This window comes from Phytophthora sojae (genome assembly GCF_000149755.1).
Source record: "Phytophthora sojae unplaced genomic scaffold PHYSOscaffold_11, whole genome shotgun sequence".
Taxonomy (NCBI): domain Eukaryota; phylum Oomycota; class Peronosporomycetes; order Peronosporales; family Peronosporaceae; genus Phytophthora; species Phytophthora sojae.
The window spans coordinates 971,926-988,872 of NW_009258125.1; the positions used below are offsets into that span (position 1 = coordinate 971,926).

General features: G+C 52.9%; 8 protein-coding genes across 8 annotated transcripts in view; 5 read left to right on the top strand and 3 right to left on the bottom strand.

Annotated features, from left to right (window-relative positions):
- Positions 1-2,272, bottom strand: part of PHYSODRAFT_288802 (hypothetical protein) — a 3,051-nt gene extending 779 nt beyond the window's left edge. Inside the window, exon 1 of the mRNA XM_009537997.1 lies at positions 1-2,272. This exon is cut by the window's left edge and continues 779 nt beyond it. Coding sequence (XP_009536292.1) covers positions 369-1,973 — 1,605 coding nt within the window. The 5' untranslated portion in view covers positions 1,974-2,272 and the 3' untranslated portion in view covers positions 1-368.
- Positions 2,273-2,698: 426 nt separating this feature from the next.
- On the top strand, positions 2,699-5,286 carry PHYSODRAFT_526555 (hypothetical protein; the record flags this gene model as incomplete). Its single annotated transcript, XM_009537998.1, has 7 exons — positions 2,699-3,068; positions 3,161-3,493; positions 3,562-3,718; positions 3,847-4,244; positions 4,371-4,477; positions 4,540-4,725; positions 4,798-5,286. Coding segments are annotated over 7 exons (2,040 nt in total), but the record flags the coding sequence as incomplete, so codon positions are not given.
- A 2,063-nt stretch (positions 5,287-7,349) lies between these two features.
- PHYSODRAFT_306184 (hypothetical protein) lies at positions 7,350-8,326 on the top strand (the record flags this gene model as incomplete). Its single annotated transcript, XM_009537999.1, has 2 exons — positions 7,350-7,574; positions 7,997-8,326. 2 exons carry the CDS (start codon positions 7,350-7,352, stop codon positions 8,324-8,326), a joined length of 555 nt encoding a protein of 184 aa, XP_009536294.1.
- A 2,213-nt stretch (positions 8,327-10,539) lies between these two features.
- On the bottom strand, positions 10,540-11,562 carry PHYSODRAFT_414121 (hypothetical protein; the record flags this gene model as incomplete). The annotated part of the gene is made up of 1 exon (XM_009538000.1): positions 10,540-11,562. A coding segment is annotated over one exon (1,023 nt), but the record flags the coding sequence as incomplete, so codon positions are not given.
- PHYSODRAFT_422173 (hypothetical protein) lies at positions 11,560-13,233 on the bottom strand (the record flags this gene model as incomplete). Its single annotated transcript, XM_009538001.1, has 2 exons — positions 11,560-12,424; positions 12,509-13,233. Coding segments are annotated over 2 exons (1,590 nt in total), but the record flags the coding sequence as incomplete, so codon positions are not given.
- Positions 13,234-13,507: 274 nt separating this feature from the next.
- PHYSODRAFT_527698 (hypothetical protein) lies at positions 13,508-13,729 on the top strand (the record flags this gene model as incomplete). Its single annotated transcript, XM_009538002.1, has 1 exon — positions 13,508-13,729. A coding segment is annotated over one exon (222 nt), but the record flags the coding sequence as incomplete, so codon positions are not given.
- A 6-nt stretch (positions 13,730-13,735) lies between these two features.
- PHYSODRAFT_526122 (hypothetical protein) lies at positions 13,736-15,073 on the top strand (the record flags this gene model as incomplete). Its single annotated transcript, XM_009538003.1, has 1 exon — positions 13,736-15,073. A coding segment is annotated over one exon (1,338 nt), but the record flags the coding sequence as incomplete, so codon positions are not given.
- A 992-nt stretch (positions 15,074-16,065) lies between these two features.
- PHYSODRAFT_526387 (hypothetical protein) lies at positions 16,066-16,788 on the top strand (the record flags this gene model as incomplete). Its single annotated transcript, XM_009538004.1, has 1 exon — positions 16,066-16,788. A coding segment is annotated over one exon (723 nt), but the record flags the coding sequence as incomplete, so codon positions are not given.
- Between the last annotated feature and the right edge of the window lie 159 nt (positions 16,789-16,947).

The window sequence follows — 16,947 nt, forward strand, 5'->3', positions numbered from 1 at the left end:
CCATGACGCTCTCATACCGGTCTCATACCGGTAGTGTACTGGAGCGCCCGTAAGAGTTTGAATGCAGGTTTGGGTAAAGAATAAACGATTAGTATCAACCTTTGGTAAATAGTGTGCATAAATATTAGCATTTATCGACGGGTACCTGATTCCGGCAGATATTAGCTTAAACATTTCAATTAAGAAAGAGAGACCCGGTTTGGTACCCGGTTTTGGAAAGTTACAAGTTTTTTGCCAGGGCCAAGCACAGGTCTTCGACCTGTGAATTACTACTTGTTGAGGTTATTCAGCGTTTGTTAACAGGCTTTTTGTTTAGCCGTAGGCTAAGCTTAGTTCCTTCCCCGTAGAGCTTAATGGGTTTTCGAAAGCTAGATGAGCTGGTCTTCGTATTCACTACGGAAGTCCTCCTCAAGCACTTTTCGAGCGAAAACTTGGCGAAGTGCAGTAGGCGCCGCATACTCAAGGATATTGGACAACGTGAACTGGTCGAGATCACGGCCCGCAAGCTTGACACTATGCGCCGTGTCAGGTGTCAACAATGTTTGGCTAGATAAAATCACACTGAGCAACGATAGCTTGCATTCCATCGATAGGGACGCACGTGGACGGCCGATTGGTTTGAGATGATACGCTCGAAGCTCGTCGATGCAGTCGTGGTACGGAGGCGGCAGGTGGACATCGAGGTATTTGAGGCGCTGATTCACTTCCAGCACTCGCTGAAGCTTCACAATAATTCTTGAAATACATGGATCATACATCGTGTTTCCATCGTCGTCTCTTCCGTCACGGAAGGCATTCAACCTGACACGCATCCGGCGCAAGCACCTCGCAAGGGGGCTGGTGCTGTCACTGAGAGCCTGGGCGAACGCTTCAATGTATCGCCAATCGTAGTCAAATTGATCGATTTTGCCGTCGTAATCGCTGAAGTTAAAGCGGAAAAATGCGATTCCAGCACCGAAGGTCAGCTCCTGCAAGTTTGGACAGTGCTGGAGAATGCCCTCGAGCCCAGCTTGGTGATAGTCCAGACCCAAAAACGTCAGCGACGACCCTACGGCAGCGAGAAACATGGGCAATCCCTCCCAGAGATCTCCATCGTCCTCCGCGAAGCCAATCTGTAGCGACGTCACTCCATCACTCGAAACGCCAGTGTAATCCTTGGTAGGAGGTTGAAACTTCAGGTCGTCACGCAGGACTTGGCATCGTCCAAGGCCAGGAATGATCGCGTCCACCCACGTGCTTGTCCCATCGTCGCTGAAGGTGCGAACGAATTGAACAGCAGCATCAAATGTGATCGGATCCCAGTCCAGGTTGGGCTCACCTTGATCATCAAACTTCCACAGGATCGGGGCTCCACTCTTCAGCGTCGCATCACGAGGCTTGATCAGCCCACGAGGTCGATCGAACAGCTCCTCGTCCGGGTGGTCAGACTTCACGACGGCTGTAAATCCCTCCATGTCCACAACGCTCATGCTTCCGATCCGCATCAACGCAAGAGACTTCAACGTAGAGCACGCCCGCGCTCGCTTGGAGAAGAAGGCGTAGGCAATCCACTTCCACCTGTGTCGCGTCCGGACGGGATTAGCCGCCCCGAACTTCGGCTTCATCTTCAACTTGATCGATAGCTTGGTCGTCGTCTGGTTCACAACCATCGCCGAGCAAAACGCCTCAAACCTTGAGTTCGGACAACCACGGCAATCGAGATGGACAGCGCCGAGCTGGAGACGTGGGATATCTTCACCGACAGCATCTACGTCGAAAGTGTAACTTGGTTCCGCACAGGGACGACGGACATTGTCGAAGACTTGAGTGATGTGGGTGGCGAACAGCTTCTTGGCCGCTGGCTTGTCGCCTTCAAGCTCATAGTCCATTCTCATCTGCAAACACAAGTGCGAGAACCGAGCATTGTTCGTCATTAATGCTCCAAGCAGCTCCGCCATCGCCGAACTAGCAATTTGGCTGAACTCTGCCTCCATCGGCTCCAACTCGAACGTGCATCTCAACGAGCCTGGCGCTACGAGAAGGTTCTTCCCGCGCTATTGCCACTGATCTCGAATCGTCTGCTCCGCTCGCCAAATGTCCTTCAAGAGGTGAGCTGGTCCACTCCAACTCACCCTAACAGGAACTTTGACGTCCACGCCCGCACTTTCAGCCGTAAAACGGGGATCCGGAGCCGCAATTTGCGCCAGTGCCTCGATGTATTCCTCGCTGGGGTTGTCGTGGAAATTGGGTCCACAGAACTGAACCAGGTCCGAGTTGAACGATCCGCTGTCGGTGCCTGCGGTCGCCTTCACGTGCATCCGCAGCTGGAAACGCGGTAGAATTTTATCTCCGTAGCTGGATTCCCACTTTTGACCAAACTCGTACACATTGGGCTCTTTGTTTCTGGGGTTGCGGCTTATCCTGGAGTAAATCACGGCGGGGGTACGCGTAAAATCAAAACAGGTGAGATCTAGAGTAAGATTTTACAAAACCGGATATGTTACGAGTGACAGGCCGAACCGAGACGATCAGAGTAAGCTCCTGGCCATTCCTCAGTTTTCGCTCAACATGAGCAGAGCCGACGAGGCAAGCGGCAGCGACTTTGCCTCGTCTTCGGACGAAGAGGGGCAGCAAGTCAGAGCGACTCGTAAAGCGTTCGTTGTGTGCGAGGTGTTCCCAACCCTTGAAGAGGCGCAGATTGGCATTGACGTCTTTCCACTACAAGTACAAACACAACTACAGCAATGCTGGCAACGGTACTCGTATCTACTGCTGCATGTCCCATGTTAATTGCCCCAAACGGCTGCGGCTGTCTAAGGTGGAAGGCGAAGCCCAGGACGAAAGCGGAGCTCAGTTTGTTTTGGAGGAGACAGACATGCATGGAGACGAAGATCAAGACACTCACCGCCGTGGAATTCACGGTGCGCTGAAGCGAGAGATCGACAGCATTCTGTTCAGCGGCGCTGGACCAAAGAAGTGCCGGAAGCTGCTGCTAGATCGTCACGGAGACAACCCAGTCATGCTTCAGCATTTACCCACGGAAAGTCAGCTGAAGAACCGAAAAGCTGGACTCCGGAAGAAACAGTCAGGTATGATGTTTTTGGCAGCTCTGTACTTTATTTTGGGTTGATAGTAATAATTCTGAACAATTGTGGTTGTCTTGCATTTGGTTCTGCCACAGGTGGGTGGGAGATTCACAACTTCGCGACTCTACTAGAGTGGGCGTACACACATTTGTGTACATTGAAGAGTGGCTTCTTTGGTCACGATGACGACATCAGCGCTGCGGACGCCGCAACGCAGTTTGCCAACAAGTCCCGCCAGTTTCAGCACGGTGTGGTCGTTCTTGAGTGCTTTGAACACGACTTCATTGACCAGGATGGCAAGGCAGCAAAGTCTTTCGGGCTCATATTGACTTCGCGTCACATGCTCCTGAACATTCCCAAGGCCTACGAATGCCAGCAGGATATTGGCGTCTTGGGTGCTACGGATGGAACATATAAACTGCATTTCGGTAAGCTTCGAGGTGTGTTACTAGTCGTGGCAAGGTGCATTAGCTGACCGTTTTCTCTTTTTTTGTAGGTGGATGGACCCTCGTAGACTTTGGGACCTACACGATGCACTATTCGCGGAAACAGTACTCCAAAACATTTGTCCCTTGGATGTATATGTTTGTCAAGACAGAGCATCACACGGCGTACGCAACGCTTTTTCGGACTGCCAAGCACTTTACCCGACTGTTTTCGGAGTCGATTTAGCCCTTGTCTATGGCAGCCTCGATAGGACCCAAGGCATTGCGAACGCTTTTAAGGAGGTTTGGCCTGATGTAATTCTCCTTAATTGCTACCCGCACCTCGTGCGGAAAAGTCGAGAGAAGATCAAGCTACTCAAGGACCCTGCGTTCTACGAAGACAACGTGCTACCCGACATTCGCTATCTCAGTAAAGCTCGCTCGGCCAAGCAGTTCAAGGCGCTCAGTAAACTCTTTCTCGAGTTTTGGATCCAACAAAACGAGCGAGACTACGCCAAGTGGTTCAAGGACATTTACTTGGGTGACACGTGGGGGAACTGGTTCTACGTCGCCGCCGCCGCAGGCATAACACCGTCCCAGAATGCCCTTGAGGCTCATCACCGCGTGATCAAGAAGGTGTGTGTCGGGACGCTTCGGGCAAGTACATCGGTCGTCTTGAACGACTCAATTCCTCGTATTCTTGGTCTCCAAGAAAGCGAGCCAGCTCGCCCTGCTCTAAACCACTTCTCGGAAGGTAAGATGACGTTTGTTTATCATTTGCTAATGGTGTGTACCGATTGATTTTATTATTCGTGTATCTCGTGCATTCTAGGTCCGTTCATGAGTGGTGTAGTAGCGCGCGCGCAAACGCTTGTCCAAGAGAAGTCTAATCACTACATGATCAAGGACACACGGGCGAAGTTTGTGAAGGCGTTCTTGTTTAACGCTTCCAAGTTCGTGGTATCGCCCAAGAACATTCACAGTGCTGTTATGAACCGCGACCGTGCCACAATATGAGTATTACAGTTGTGCGAGTCAAAGTTGTTAAGCTCACTGTTTATTTGTTTCATTTTGGCAGCTACAGGAACTCCATCAACGGCAAACTACCGCCAGGGATGACTGTAAACCTGGTGGAATTGCACTGCTTGTTCATTCACCAAGTTCGATTACTGAGCAGAGATCCACTGCTCGATGGTGGAATGATAACGGCTGCACCATCAATCCCCTCCCAAACAGTACGTTCAGTTTGATATGTGGTAGTAGCACACTTAGGCGATTTGAATCTGGCACTGTCACTGCGGTTTTAGATTCAGGCGATTCGGAAGAAGTATGTGTGCGACTGCGCCCTGTTTTACCAAACAGGGTGGCAATGCTCCCATGTCGTCGCTGCCATGACATTGCAGAAGGAGATCAGCATTCAAGGGATGCTAAGGGCGTTGCCAACGAGAAAGCTAAGTGGTGGGCAGCGCAAGCGCGTGGGTCCGCTCACAGAAGGCGGAGACAACACTCACCGATTCTCCGTCGACGTGCCGATTCGAGAGTTCTTCAAGTACCCTGCCAGACCCCTACATTGGAACCTCATGAAAGAATTCAAATTTCCCGATGACTCCGGTAGTGAGGTGGAGCAGTTTCTGTTGGGAAAGGGGTTCTCGTGGGGGGAGACCAACGACGTCTTCATCTGGATAACGAAGTTTTCCAACGGTGCGCAAGTCAAGCTGGAGTGCCAAGAGTTAGCCGAGTGTCTTAACAGGGCCTACACCCATGGAGCAGATGTTGCTGGAGCCGTGGCCTATTAAGGCGATCAATGGCTGGCGAGAACAACTCGAACGTGCTAGGTTGTAGCTAGCATTTTTTTCATTTTGCATATCGAGTCCTACGATCCATTTTCATAGACAACAATACACGTTTCGTTACATTTTATTCACAGTTCTTCGTTGTTAGCAATACTTCATTCGTACCCAATTTCTGAATACTCGTATCTCGGCTTTAGTTGTTTGGGATTACTCGTAGTGCCTCTTTTTGGTGTGTTACTCTTGGTATCGCCAATTTTACTCGAGATGAAGCTCGTTCGGTAGAGCCCACAGTGGGTCTCGAGCAGATACCTCCACGCTTTATAGTCGACGTGGGCTACCACTGATAACAGTGCCAGCGCCTCCTGTACGCGCTGGAACTTCTTCTGGAACTTGCGTTCGTCTTCTGGGGCCAATTCGTAGTCTTCTTCGGCATAATATCCGCGTGTAGGGAGATAGACCTGGAGGAACCTCTTCCGGGTAGCCCACAGTATTCCTTCGTGTCTGTCTGGTAAAACGTAGCTCAGTCTAAGAACTCCGCAAAACACTTTACATTGCCAACATTCAACGAGATCAATCGCCGTTCGGAAAGGGAAGGAGTCACGTATGGCAAGGTCGTTTTGCCTCGATTCCAGCTGAGAACTCGCGTGAAAGGGATCAAAAGTTTGGAGAACGGGCCGTTCAACTCAGACCTGGTGTGGAACCAATCTCCACGCCAACCCCAGCAACGAATATCTGGACGCGTTATCGAGAATTGCGGCTACTTGACGGCTGATAGTCCTGGCGTGGACGTTAAGGTGTGAGGATATTTGGCGAGCGGAGCAGACGATTCGAAATCAGTGGTGAGAACGCGAGAAACTTCCGACACCGCCAGGATCACAGAGACCTTGGAGCTACTTGATGCGATGATAGCGAACAGCGTTCGGTTCTCGCAGTTGTGGATGAAGTGTGAACTTAAAGGCGACAAGCCAGCGGCCAAGAAGCTAGCCTCATCACTCGCGTCTTCGACAACGTTCGCCGCCCGTGCGAGGAAGCAAGTTACACTTTCGACGGTGATGCTGTCGGTGGAGATACTCCATGATTCGAGTTCGGCGCTGTCCACCTCGATTGTCGTAATTGTACGAGCTCAAAATTTAACCCTTTAGCTACGAGCTTTGCAGTGTAGGTCCCCCTGGACATGTACCATAACCAACCACAACGCGGTTTCGGACCATTTAGACCAATGGCAGCTCTCGTCAACCCCTCAACAAACCTGTACTTATGGATTTTGGTTTTCGTGTGATTTGCCGCTCGATAGTTGTAGAATAGAAGAGAACCTGCCCGAGTCTTATATCGGTACGCACCAGCTTGTTGATTTGCTCACATGTGGCTATGGTGCAGGTCCGCTTGGACCTGTTGGCTGACTCTGCGAGCTTCTACCTAGCCCGTACAATGTATTATAGCCAATTGTAGTCAATTATGAGCTGTCGTATAGGTCAGACTGGACCCGTACGAAGCCTCGTAGCTAAAGGGTTAAGGCGTTTTGCTCGGTGATGATCATGAACCAGACGACGACCATACTATTGATCAAGTTGAAAATGAAGCCGAAGTTTGGGACAGCTGATCCCGTCAAGACGCGGCGCTGGTGGAAGTGGCCTTCTTCTCCAAGCGAGTGCGGGCGTGCTCCTCACTGAAGTCTCTGGCGTTAATGCGGATAGGAAGCATGAGTGTCCACGATACGGAGGGGTTTACAGCCGTCGTAAACTCTGACCATCCGGAGAAGGAGCTGTTCGATCGACCGCGTGGGATGATCAAGCTTAGTGACACTAAACTAATGAATAGAGCTGCAATCCGGTGGAAGTTTGGTTTGGAGGGTGCCAAGTCCAGCGTGACGACTTGGATTTTCAACCTGCTACCAAGGCTTACGCGGGAAATTCAAGCGGTGGAGTCACGTCGTCGCAGATTGCCTTTGCGGAGGAGGATGGGGATCTATAAGAGAGACTGCCCATGTTTCTCGCTACGGTAGGGTCGTCGCTGACATTTTTGGGTCTTGACTACCACAAAGGCGGGATCAAGGATATTCTGAAGATATGCCCAAATCTCCAGGAGCTGACGTTCTCTGGCGCCTCACAGTGTTTCGATTCAACTTTAGCGACTACGACGAGAGTGCTGATCAGTTTAACTACGATTGGAGAGATATCGAAGCCCTGACACAGGCTCTCAGTGATAACGACAACCCCCTCGCCAAGAACTTGCGCCGTTTACGCGTCCGTTTCTACTGGTTATGGACTCATGAGCACGTGGACGACCCTAAAGTTTTGTCGCAATAGAAAGTGACTCTATTGGTTGGTAGCACTTAAGGAGCTGGCACTGAAGGACTCAGACGGGTTTACGTCGTCGATGTTCGACTTGGCAGTGCTGTAGAAGTTGTTGTATGGGCTGGAAAATTGAGAACTGAATATTATAGCTGTTAACTACACCTATCCCTTGCTCTTTGCTTTGGGCTGATCTTGAACCGGTGCTGCTGCAGTTCACCCTTGCGGTTAACCGTGATCTAGGGTTTCGCAAGATAAAGTTCAGCATCATTAGTGCTCTCTTGTTGCTGGTGTGTAAATGCCGTTGATTATCTTGATCTCGCGACAGTCCCTCCCCCAAGCGAACTCCTCGCCTGGTGTGCTTGCGTTGCATGGTGTTCTCGTGACAAGTTTATTTACTATGATACATTCCCCGCATCAAGGCGGATATCAAGGCGCTTCTGAAGATGCTGCGCGTGAACCGAAGCCTTGAATTCCTCGATGTGCATTTGCCTCCTCCTTACCACGACTGCGTTGACAGTTTGCGAGGGCACCAATCAGGCGTCCGTTTCCTAAGCGTCATATTAGGGCGATACCGAGTGCCGGAGCTCGATACGGATAAGGCAAACGTTGCTGTTCCTCGGTGCGCGCAGAGCCACCTCGACGAGTGTGTTCTACCCGCTATCTTCGAGTCCGCGGCACCACCAGCCGTGTACGTTCGCCAGGTTTTTGATGAAAGCTGGCTTGCCCAAGAAGAGGATGAAATCGTTTAGAGGTGGTGCTATGGCGGAGCCAAGCTGTGTTTTGCTGAAACGTGAAGACGCGAGAATCGCGAGATCTTGCTCTTCAGCTCGTACGAACAGTCGAACAACGCCAGCCGCACGATCTTTCGCGAACGGGCCGCATTCGAGCCGCACGATAATTTAAGATTCGCCTCCGGTCGCACAAGTCCCGAAGACCCCGCATCACCGACGTTACCTTCTCTCATGCGCACGCAGGCACCGCTGATACTTGCACGACCGGAGGATTTCCTGCCAACATCGTCGTGGAAGCCTGACCAGCACGTTTACGTGCGAGTGCTCCGGACCCGGCCCGACCATGCTGTCGTTCAAGCGTTCGCGACTCCTCGCGCCAAGGCCAAGTCCGTCTCAATGCTCTCCAAGATCGTCTGGTAACCGAAGAAGACGCCAATACGGCGACGGGCGAACTTCTACGCAAGGCGGTGTGTTCGCGGCACTTACGTCTATGGTCAAGTCCAGACCTATCAAGGCAAGTCGGTCAACGTACGTCATGGCGACAGCGTCAGCCGAATGGCAGCCTCCCGGCTCGACGAGATCGCTCCTGTTACCTGCCTCCTGATGCAGAATTCAGCAATCAAAACGGCGGACACAACACGAGCGGCGCTTCGAGACTTCAACGTCACTGTGCTCGACCGAGTTATCGGCACCGATGGGAGTGATGGCTCCAGAGATGTTGCTGCCACTTTGAACGGAGTCTTGCCTCGTAATCAACAACCGGATGGGTCCGAATCGCGCACCTGGACCGACCCGGCTACAGGAAAGATGGCTACATTTAGTCTGCAGCATGCGGTGGACTACGCGTACTACGTCGATGGCAACAGGCCTGTCCCCACAATGCGGCAACTGAGCCTTGGTACCAGTTTCACTGACGACCCCGCTTACCGTGAAGCTGTCACTCAAGATGTCAATGCGCAAGATCCCGGGGATCAACTTCCAACACGTCGATCCGTACCTCGCTCCGACGATCGAACTCGAACTCGAACTCGAACTCGAACTCGAACTCGAACTCGAACTCAACCTCGTACTCGAACTCGTGACTCGTCACTCCTCTTCGATCCCATCGCTTCTCCCACTGAGAATTCAGCGCTCACTGCGCTACTCTCAGAGCTCGAGGGAGACGATGCAGTCGTGGATGACGCTGTCGAAAACGTCCTCGAACGCCCCACGCCCCCGTCATCGTCGGGTTCATCGCGGGAGCTTCAATCAGAACTCTTGTCAACTCTGGCGGCTAACCCACGTGCGTTGGCATACTTCATTTCAGAGTACCTGGATCGAAACAAGCGGCCAGCCGAGAGCGCCGACATAAACCTTCGCCCAACCCAACGCCGTGCGCTAGGAGTCGAGCCGGCCATGCCATCGGCCATTGACGCTCTGGAGAGATCTCAAGCAGGGACAAACTTTCGACCTACAAGCTTGCAACAAGCCGTACATGGGCTCATCGTCCATCCCGACCATGCCGGTAAGACACCCTCAGAAATAATGCAGCTAATGCTGTCATCGTCTGCTGCAGGTATAACACCCCACCCAGCTATCCTGATGAAGCTTTTCGATTTCGCGTTTGGCATTCGTGGTCTCTCTTTGGCTCACCTGGAGCGGTTCGACCTGACTGCGCAGCGCAAGTGGCGTCGACAAGGTGTCAACATGAACAATTTTGCGGCCAGTGTCGATCTACCTCGCTCTCGCTGTCTGACGACGATGGCGGAGCTGTTCGAAGCGTTCTCGCTCCTTCAGGCCTTCGCGCTGAAGTTCTACAACGCTGCGACTCAGGAATTTATTACCGCTGCCATGAGTTTTGCAGCAACCATCACGGGTATGGGCCTGTGGAATGCGTCGGCGGTGGATCTCATCACGTTTTGGTTTGATGGTGTCCTCGATGAATATCGTCGCGCAGTCGAAGACCTGGCGGTGTCGGGTGTTGATAACCGGGGACGCGTTCGACAGCGACTCGCCAAGAACGACCCTGATTTCATCAACACTATTCATCTCGTCCACACGGAAGTAAATGCAACTGCACTTTTTCTGCCGATGCGCCTGTAATGTATGGTGCACAGACAAATACTGTAAGAGCACGATATGGGGATCAAACAGCAAACTTAGCATTGATGAGATTACTTCGCCACCGCGTCAGCACGCATATTATGCGTGAGCCCCATTATGATGCGAGTTGCGAGTAGCTCCAATGCTCAGTTGCTGTTGCCGGTCATCAGTGCTGCTAACGGTTCTCCAACCTTGCTGGAGTATTGCGTGTAGCGTTGGAACGCGCTTGACTTCCAGCAACCGTGGAGCTTAATCGTAGTCGAATCCACGCCGTTTGCGATCAGTGCAGTGGCGCCACCACTGCGTAGTGAATGGCACGAGACGCGTCGAGGGTCTGCCCCGATGCCTACGGCTGCCGCCTTCAGTACTTTGGACAGCTCTTCGGCCTTGAGCATACGTGTCCTGCTCAAAGAGCAGAGAGCGTCATGCGATCGTAAGCCGAGTCGTTCGGCCAGCTCCAGGAGCATGGCCGCCCCTAGCACTGGACACACGCGGGCGTGGCCGGACCGTGACAGCGAGCGTGCCGTGTTAAGACCTTGCTGATCTGTTTTGCTTCCTCGCAAATTGATCACTGCGTATGACGCTCTGGCGATAGTGAACGCAGGGCCGCCTGTCGCTTCGCACACCTGCACGTCGCGTACTTCTAATGCATATCGATGCCTTCCTCCTTTGACTGCGAGATACTCCGAGCTCCTGAGAAGATAGAAGAAACCCAGCAGCGCAGCCCCAAGAAAGAGGCGGTGCTGGGGGTTTTCGTAGTCGATGTTCTCTGCAATCCACTCGAGCATGGCAGGTGACACTGGGGTTCTGGGTTCGGGCACTGGGCTGAGTCGGCGCATACCCGCGAAGGCAGTGGCATGGCTGGGTGTAATTGCTGGTTCAAATCCGGCGTACACACGATGAAACCACTTAACATGGCTAACTTGGGTGTGAATGGTGGAAATGGCCCTCGGCTGAACGTTTGACGGCGCGGCAGACCATCGATCAATGGCAAACAGCACCAATTGGAGAGACTGCGCGACTTCGTCGTTTTGGGGTAACCATGGAGAACGTCCGAGCTGGTGACTGAAGGCTGTCCATTGACCCCATGTCGCGTTGTATTGCCGTCGGGAGGTGTCGGCGAGGGAGCGCTGTTGAAGGGCGACCAGTTGCCGTCGTAGGCCTTCCTCGCGGACTGGGGGACCTACCTGTACCTGCGTCCAAGTATGCGTTAGATTTAGCCATTTGGCCAGCATCGGGTTGGACCATGCGCGCGACCCCAGATCAGCAAGATAATTGGCCGATCCAGCAAGATGGCCTGCGGAAATGCGGACACCCCACTCAGCTTCCACAGCGCCGAATACACGGTTCATTTCCTGAGAAAATATGTTGGTGCTCGCGAGCTTGTTACACCACGCAACCGCCGTCGAGTTGTCGATCCACATACGAACGTGGGCCAGGTTGGACACGTTGCCAACACTCCACAGTTGACCCCAGCATAGCACTGCCAGCAGCGCACTGAACTGCTCCCGCACGTTTATGTTGAACAGCCCACTTTTGATGAGGATTAACTCGGTGGCGTCGAACTCCACGCGAATGAACTCGCGTAAAGCTGGATTCAGCACGCACAGGCCTTTGTCGCTGGAGTCCATGTACAGATGGACATCGGGATCAGGTAGCTCGCAAAAGTACGTTAATGGCACACCTCTGAGCCGCCCGTAGCGCAGGATATGTGCGAACCAAGCCAGATCCAAGTGCGCTTCCCGAGTTAGGTGCACCGCTTGAGCTCTGGGGAAGCGTTTCCACAGCGCCGCCAACCTCTGGAAGCACGGCTTCGCAGGACGGATGCACGAACAAACATGGCGTAGACTACCCAACAATTGAGAGAGCTGCGTTCGCGTCGTGGTATTCGATGCCTGCATGGCTAGGACCCGGTTCAGAGCCTTCTCGATCTTAGCCTTCGGCATTGACACCGACATCGTTACTGAGTCCCATTCCAAACCTAGCGCGACAAGCTTGGTGGACCATTCACTAAACGTTTTGTCGTTGATGGCCCTTGGGCCCAACACAGCAGTCATGGCCAGTCTGATGGCGCTGTCACAGGCTTGTAGGCGGCTACCGGTGTCATGCTCCACTAACACGTGATCGTTCACCCAGTCAAAACAGAAAAATGGCGTTGAGTCAGGATCGGTGGGGTTGAGCGTGTTTGGGCTCTCACGGCGAACGAGGTACGAGATAGCTTTGCCGAATACGCCATAATGTGCAGCTGACCCTGTCCAACCAAAGGGCAGGGATAGATCGATTACCACTACGTCGTCTTCGAGAATTGCACCGGCGAAAAATGCACTGACTGACTCGAGCACGTGCACGTTCTTGTACGCCGCCTTTACGTCTCCTTTCATCAACTTGATTGGAGTGTCGGGGTCCTCCCTACGCAGTTGCACGATCCTACGCACAATGACGTTGATCAAATCGTAGACGAGTAGCGGGATGCTGTCTTGGTTCGACCAAGCGTTAGTTGACGCTCCTCTGGGGAACGACAAGTCATGGATCACTCTGGCTTCGACCTGGGGATCCGTGTCTGCCTTTTCGACGCATCCGAAAGGACTGAAATGCAACTTCCATCGGGGCGCTGCTTTTCGGGACACAACGAGGTAGGTTCCTTTTTCTTGGCCGTCACGAATGCTCCGGATGAGAGCATTGTGAAAGACCGAGGCGGATTTGTGGTTCGGGACTGGGTTGCTTGAAAGAGTGCCGTCAACCTGGAACGCGTGCTTGACTCCGTAAGATGCCGAATCGATTAGCTGGTGAACGTGAGGGTATCCATGTAGTAGCCAGGAGTAGAGATCTGGTGTCAAGGCTTTTTTCTGTCGATGCGCTTCGCAGTCGCGTCAGCACGCATATTATGCGTGAGCCCTGGGCGTGGAGAGGTGGGTTAACGACGACGTGAGCGATGTGGCTGGGAGGCGGAAAGAGTGCTTGGAGCATCTTGTGGGCATCTCCGCTCCGTGGTTTTGTTCTAAATATGGGTGATCGGAGCTGCTGGACGCCGATAAGAGCCGAGGGCTGCTTCATACGTACCAACAGTGGCTTACTCCCGAAAAAGGCGCTTTTGACCTTAGCGGCAGTGATTCTAAACGCAGTCGTGTCCCTCAAGACGTTCTCGCGGCACTACCGATGCAGAACGGAAAATCCGTGTGCCCCAAGTTTTTAAGCCGGTCTGGTTGCTCTCCCCGCTCCCCAGAACGTTGTTCTTACGGTCGCGCCCATTTCGTTCCAGAGAAGCTCGAACCCGTGGTGCGTCAGTACATTATCGAGAGCATGGGCGGCCTTCGGCGAGACATGCCCCAAGATCAATGACTCCCAATGGCTATCTTTCATCATGGCGAGTTTGCAATTACTACTGCTATCGTTCAACAGGTGAGAGAAACACTAGAACTATCGTTGCAGAACGAGGAGCAGAAACGCCGAGACCAGCTGAATTCACTCTTCAGGGAAGCAGGCATCCAGCTCCCGTGCTGCGCTACACGACGGACTTCACACGTGGGTGTATCTCCGGCTGAGATCGACCGGGAACTACAACGTGCAGTTTCGGAGCTTACGCGTCGAGAACATCTTTCACTCGTGCAGTTAGTACGGATCTGGCGAAACGAGACAGCCGAAGACAGCAGGCCTCATAAGGCACTGAATGTGGAATGGTCAGCCGTACTTTCGAGAGGGTATCGCCATCGCGAAGTCCTCCTTGACACTGTTCGACATGGCGTTCGTCACCGTTTTCGTAAATGTCTCGATGATTTCTTCTCTGAGGTTCCAGAAAATCACAAGTCTGCTCGCGATGCGGTCAACGCACTTCGGCGGAGCATTCGTGACGGCCAGGATGCTGGGACGTATCTGGTTGTTGACACGGATGTATCTCAGCGTTGGCCCACCGTCAAATTTAGCCCGTTCGGATGTGTACCTAAAGCCGGTCTTGACCCTCGATTCGAAGCCCGACTCATCCACGACCTATCTCATCCAAAGGGGAGATCGACGAACGCAGCATCGGATCGCTCGCAACTCCCGACTATACTCTACGTCCACGTTCGAGCCATCGCCCGTCGAATTGAATATCTACGCAAGCGCTACCCAAACCGGCGGATCATGATGTTAAAGGGCGACGTGAAGAGTGCTTTTCGACAGATAATGCTGGCAGCAGAAATTGTTCGGGGGTTCGGTGGCAAAATTCCCGAGGATATCGCGGCTGTGATCGATACAGCGCTTCCGTTTGGCTGGACAGGATCGCCCGGCCATTACGGAGTTTTTGGAGGCGCCATTTCGCATCGCTTGGGGTTAGAAAGCCCTGGTAGCCTTGATCCTCGGTCGTCGGACAAGGAAACCTTCTTTGCTTATGTATGGGTTGATGATCACATTTGCGTCGAGCCCGACATCGATAATCGTCTCGAGCTCTGCGAGGCAGCTCTCCGTCTGGCGATGATGGCGTTTCTCGGTCCGAGATCAATTAACGATTCGAAGTTCTCGCGTTTGGAGCAGCAGCTGACAGCTCTTGGGCTCGAGTGGAACACGCAGGAAGGTACTGTCTCCATGCCGGAAGCCAAGATAGAGAAAGCTCTCGGAAGCATACGTGCAATTCTGGAATCCAACGCGGCATCAAAACATCAGCTGAACAAGCTTTTGGGCAGTCTGCGGCACGTGTGTTCCTGCATCCACTCCGCTAAAGCATTCTATCAACGCGTGGTAACCCTGTGGCGTCAGATGCCACCGCACGGGTCGAAGGTCCTAAGTGCCGGCGCTCGGCTAGATCTACTCTGGTTTGAACACCTTGTATCGTTTGGTCGGCTTCGATCAGTACCGACCAGCTTCTTTGGGGATCTGCCGGAACCTATCGTCTATCTCTACATGGATGCGAGTGACACAGGATTATGCGTGCTTCATCCCGCTCGTCGTCAAATCCTACGAGTCCAATTTGATACGATCGAAAAAGACATGATACAGAAGTGCAAAGCCGCTGCAGTCGTCTCGGATGCGCATTTCACGATTAATGTTCGCGAGCAATTGAGCGTTGTTTTGGCGGCTCTTGTGTGGGGTGCTGAATGGAGTCCAACAAATGATCGTGGTCTCTCTCACGTGAAGTTCATCATCGACAACCAGTCTGCGGTATCGTGGTGCAACAAACTGGCAAGTTCTAATCCGTTCTCGCAAGAGTTGAACCGTGTGCTCGGGGCGGTCGAAGCCCAACACGGCATTCGAGTATCGGCCGATCATCTCGCAGGAGCCCGAAATACGTTGGCCGATTTGGGATCTCGCGCCTGGGTGGGGTCCAGTCTCGATCAGTTTTCTAACCTCGTTGCTATGTGGCAGGAACGAGAAGTCCCGCAGACAATTCGGAGGATCTACGATCCACGTTATTCGCGCTTCAGCTCCTGTCCCTGGCAGATTCGTCGCAGCGAACCTATCGGTCCTCATGGCAACAGTGATGTCAATATCGGCGCTCTCGACAACTCCCGATCTGGCTACCTCGAAATGACCCCGATGAGCAATCACTACAGCTGGCTCTCCTCGCAGTGCAATGCTGGCGCACAAGTGGCATTGGATTCGCCACCATTCAATCAAAGCTTAGCCATGTCGGCTGGTATCATTGCATCAAATATGGTACCAGACCCAAGCTCAACGACGGACACCACCTCGCGCTTCGGGGACTCCGACGAACAGCTAGCGCGCCACGACCTCGCGCCCCCGTTAGTCAACAACTCCTCGTTGCATTCAGCAACCTCGTCGATTTTGCCAACCCACAGCACCGCGTGCTTTTTGGGGCTACGGTGCCGGGCTTTTACTTTCTCCTCCGGCGCTCGGAATACCTAATGTGCGATGGTCGCCGATATCCGTATTGCCTCGAAGTTCGGGATGTCAAGGTTGCTGACAATGAAGGCCGCACGACGTTAAACTACCAAGCAGCAGCTTCTGTCCAGATTCAGTTTCGGGGAAGCAAGAATGACCAGTACGGCCAAGGAACTGCAAGAATGCTACAAAAAGCATCTCGGCCACCTAGTTGTCCTGTATTTGGTGACATCTTGCTGATGAAGAACGCCGCAGATCTCGGTCTGTCCCTTGAGAAGCCGCTCTGTTCATTATCAAACTCCTGGATGGTTTCGGCAAAGATGATGAATGCAGCACTTCAGCTAGCCGCTCAACATGCTGATCACGACCAGCGTCTGTATACTACGCACTCGCTCAGAATTGGAGGAGCGACAGCATTATTCCACGGGGGAGCTGAGCCAACGACAATCCAGTATCACGGGCGATGGCGATCTGAAGCTTATCGCCGATACACACGAGACCCAGAACAGCGCACAAGACGGCTGACTCAACTGATGGCCAGTGGGCTAACAATGTCTACAGCAACTACGTCTTCTGATCACTAATTGGGGCTGCACTCGGATGCTCCTCGGCGTGATCAAGACTAGTTTGCTAATAGATTCTGTTTTGCCCCACTATCTACCTCAGTCTGGTGCGTTGAAGCAAATGGCAGGGTTCGAAAAGCGAATAAAACCCGACGAATCGCAGCGTTCCCTTCAGGAATG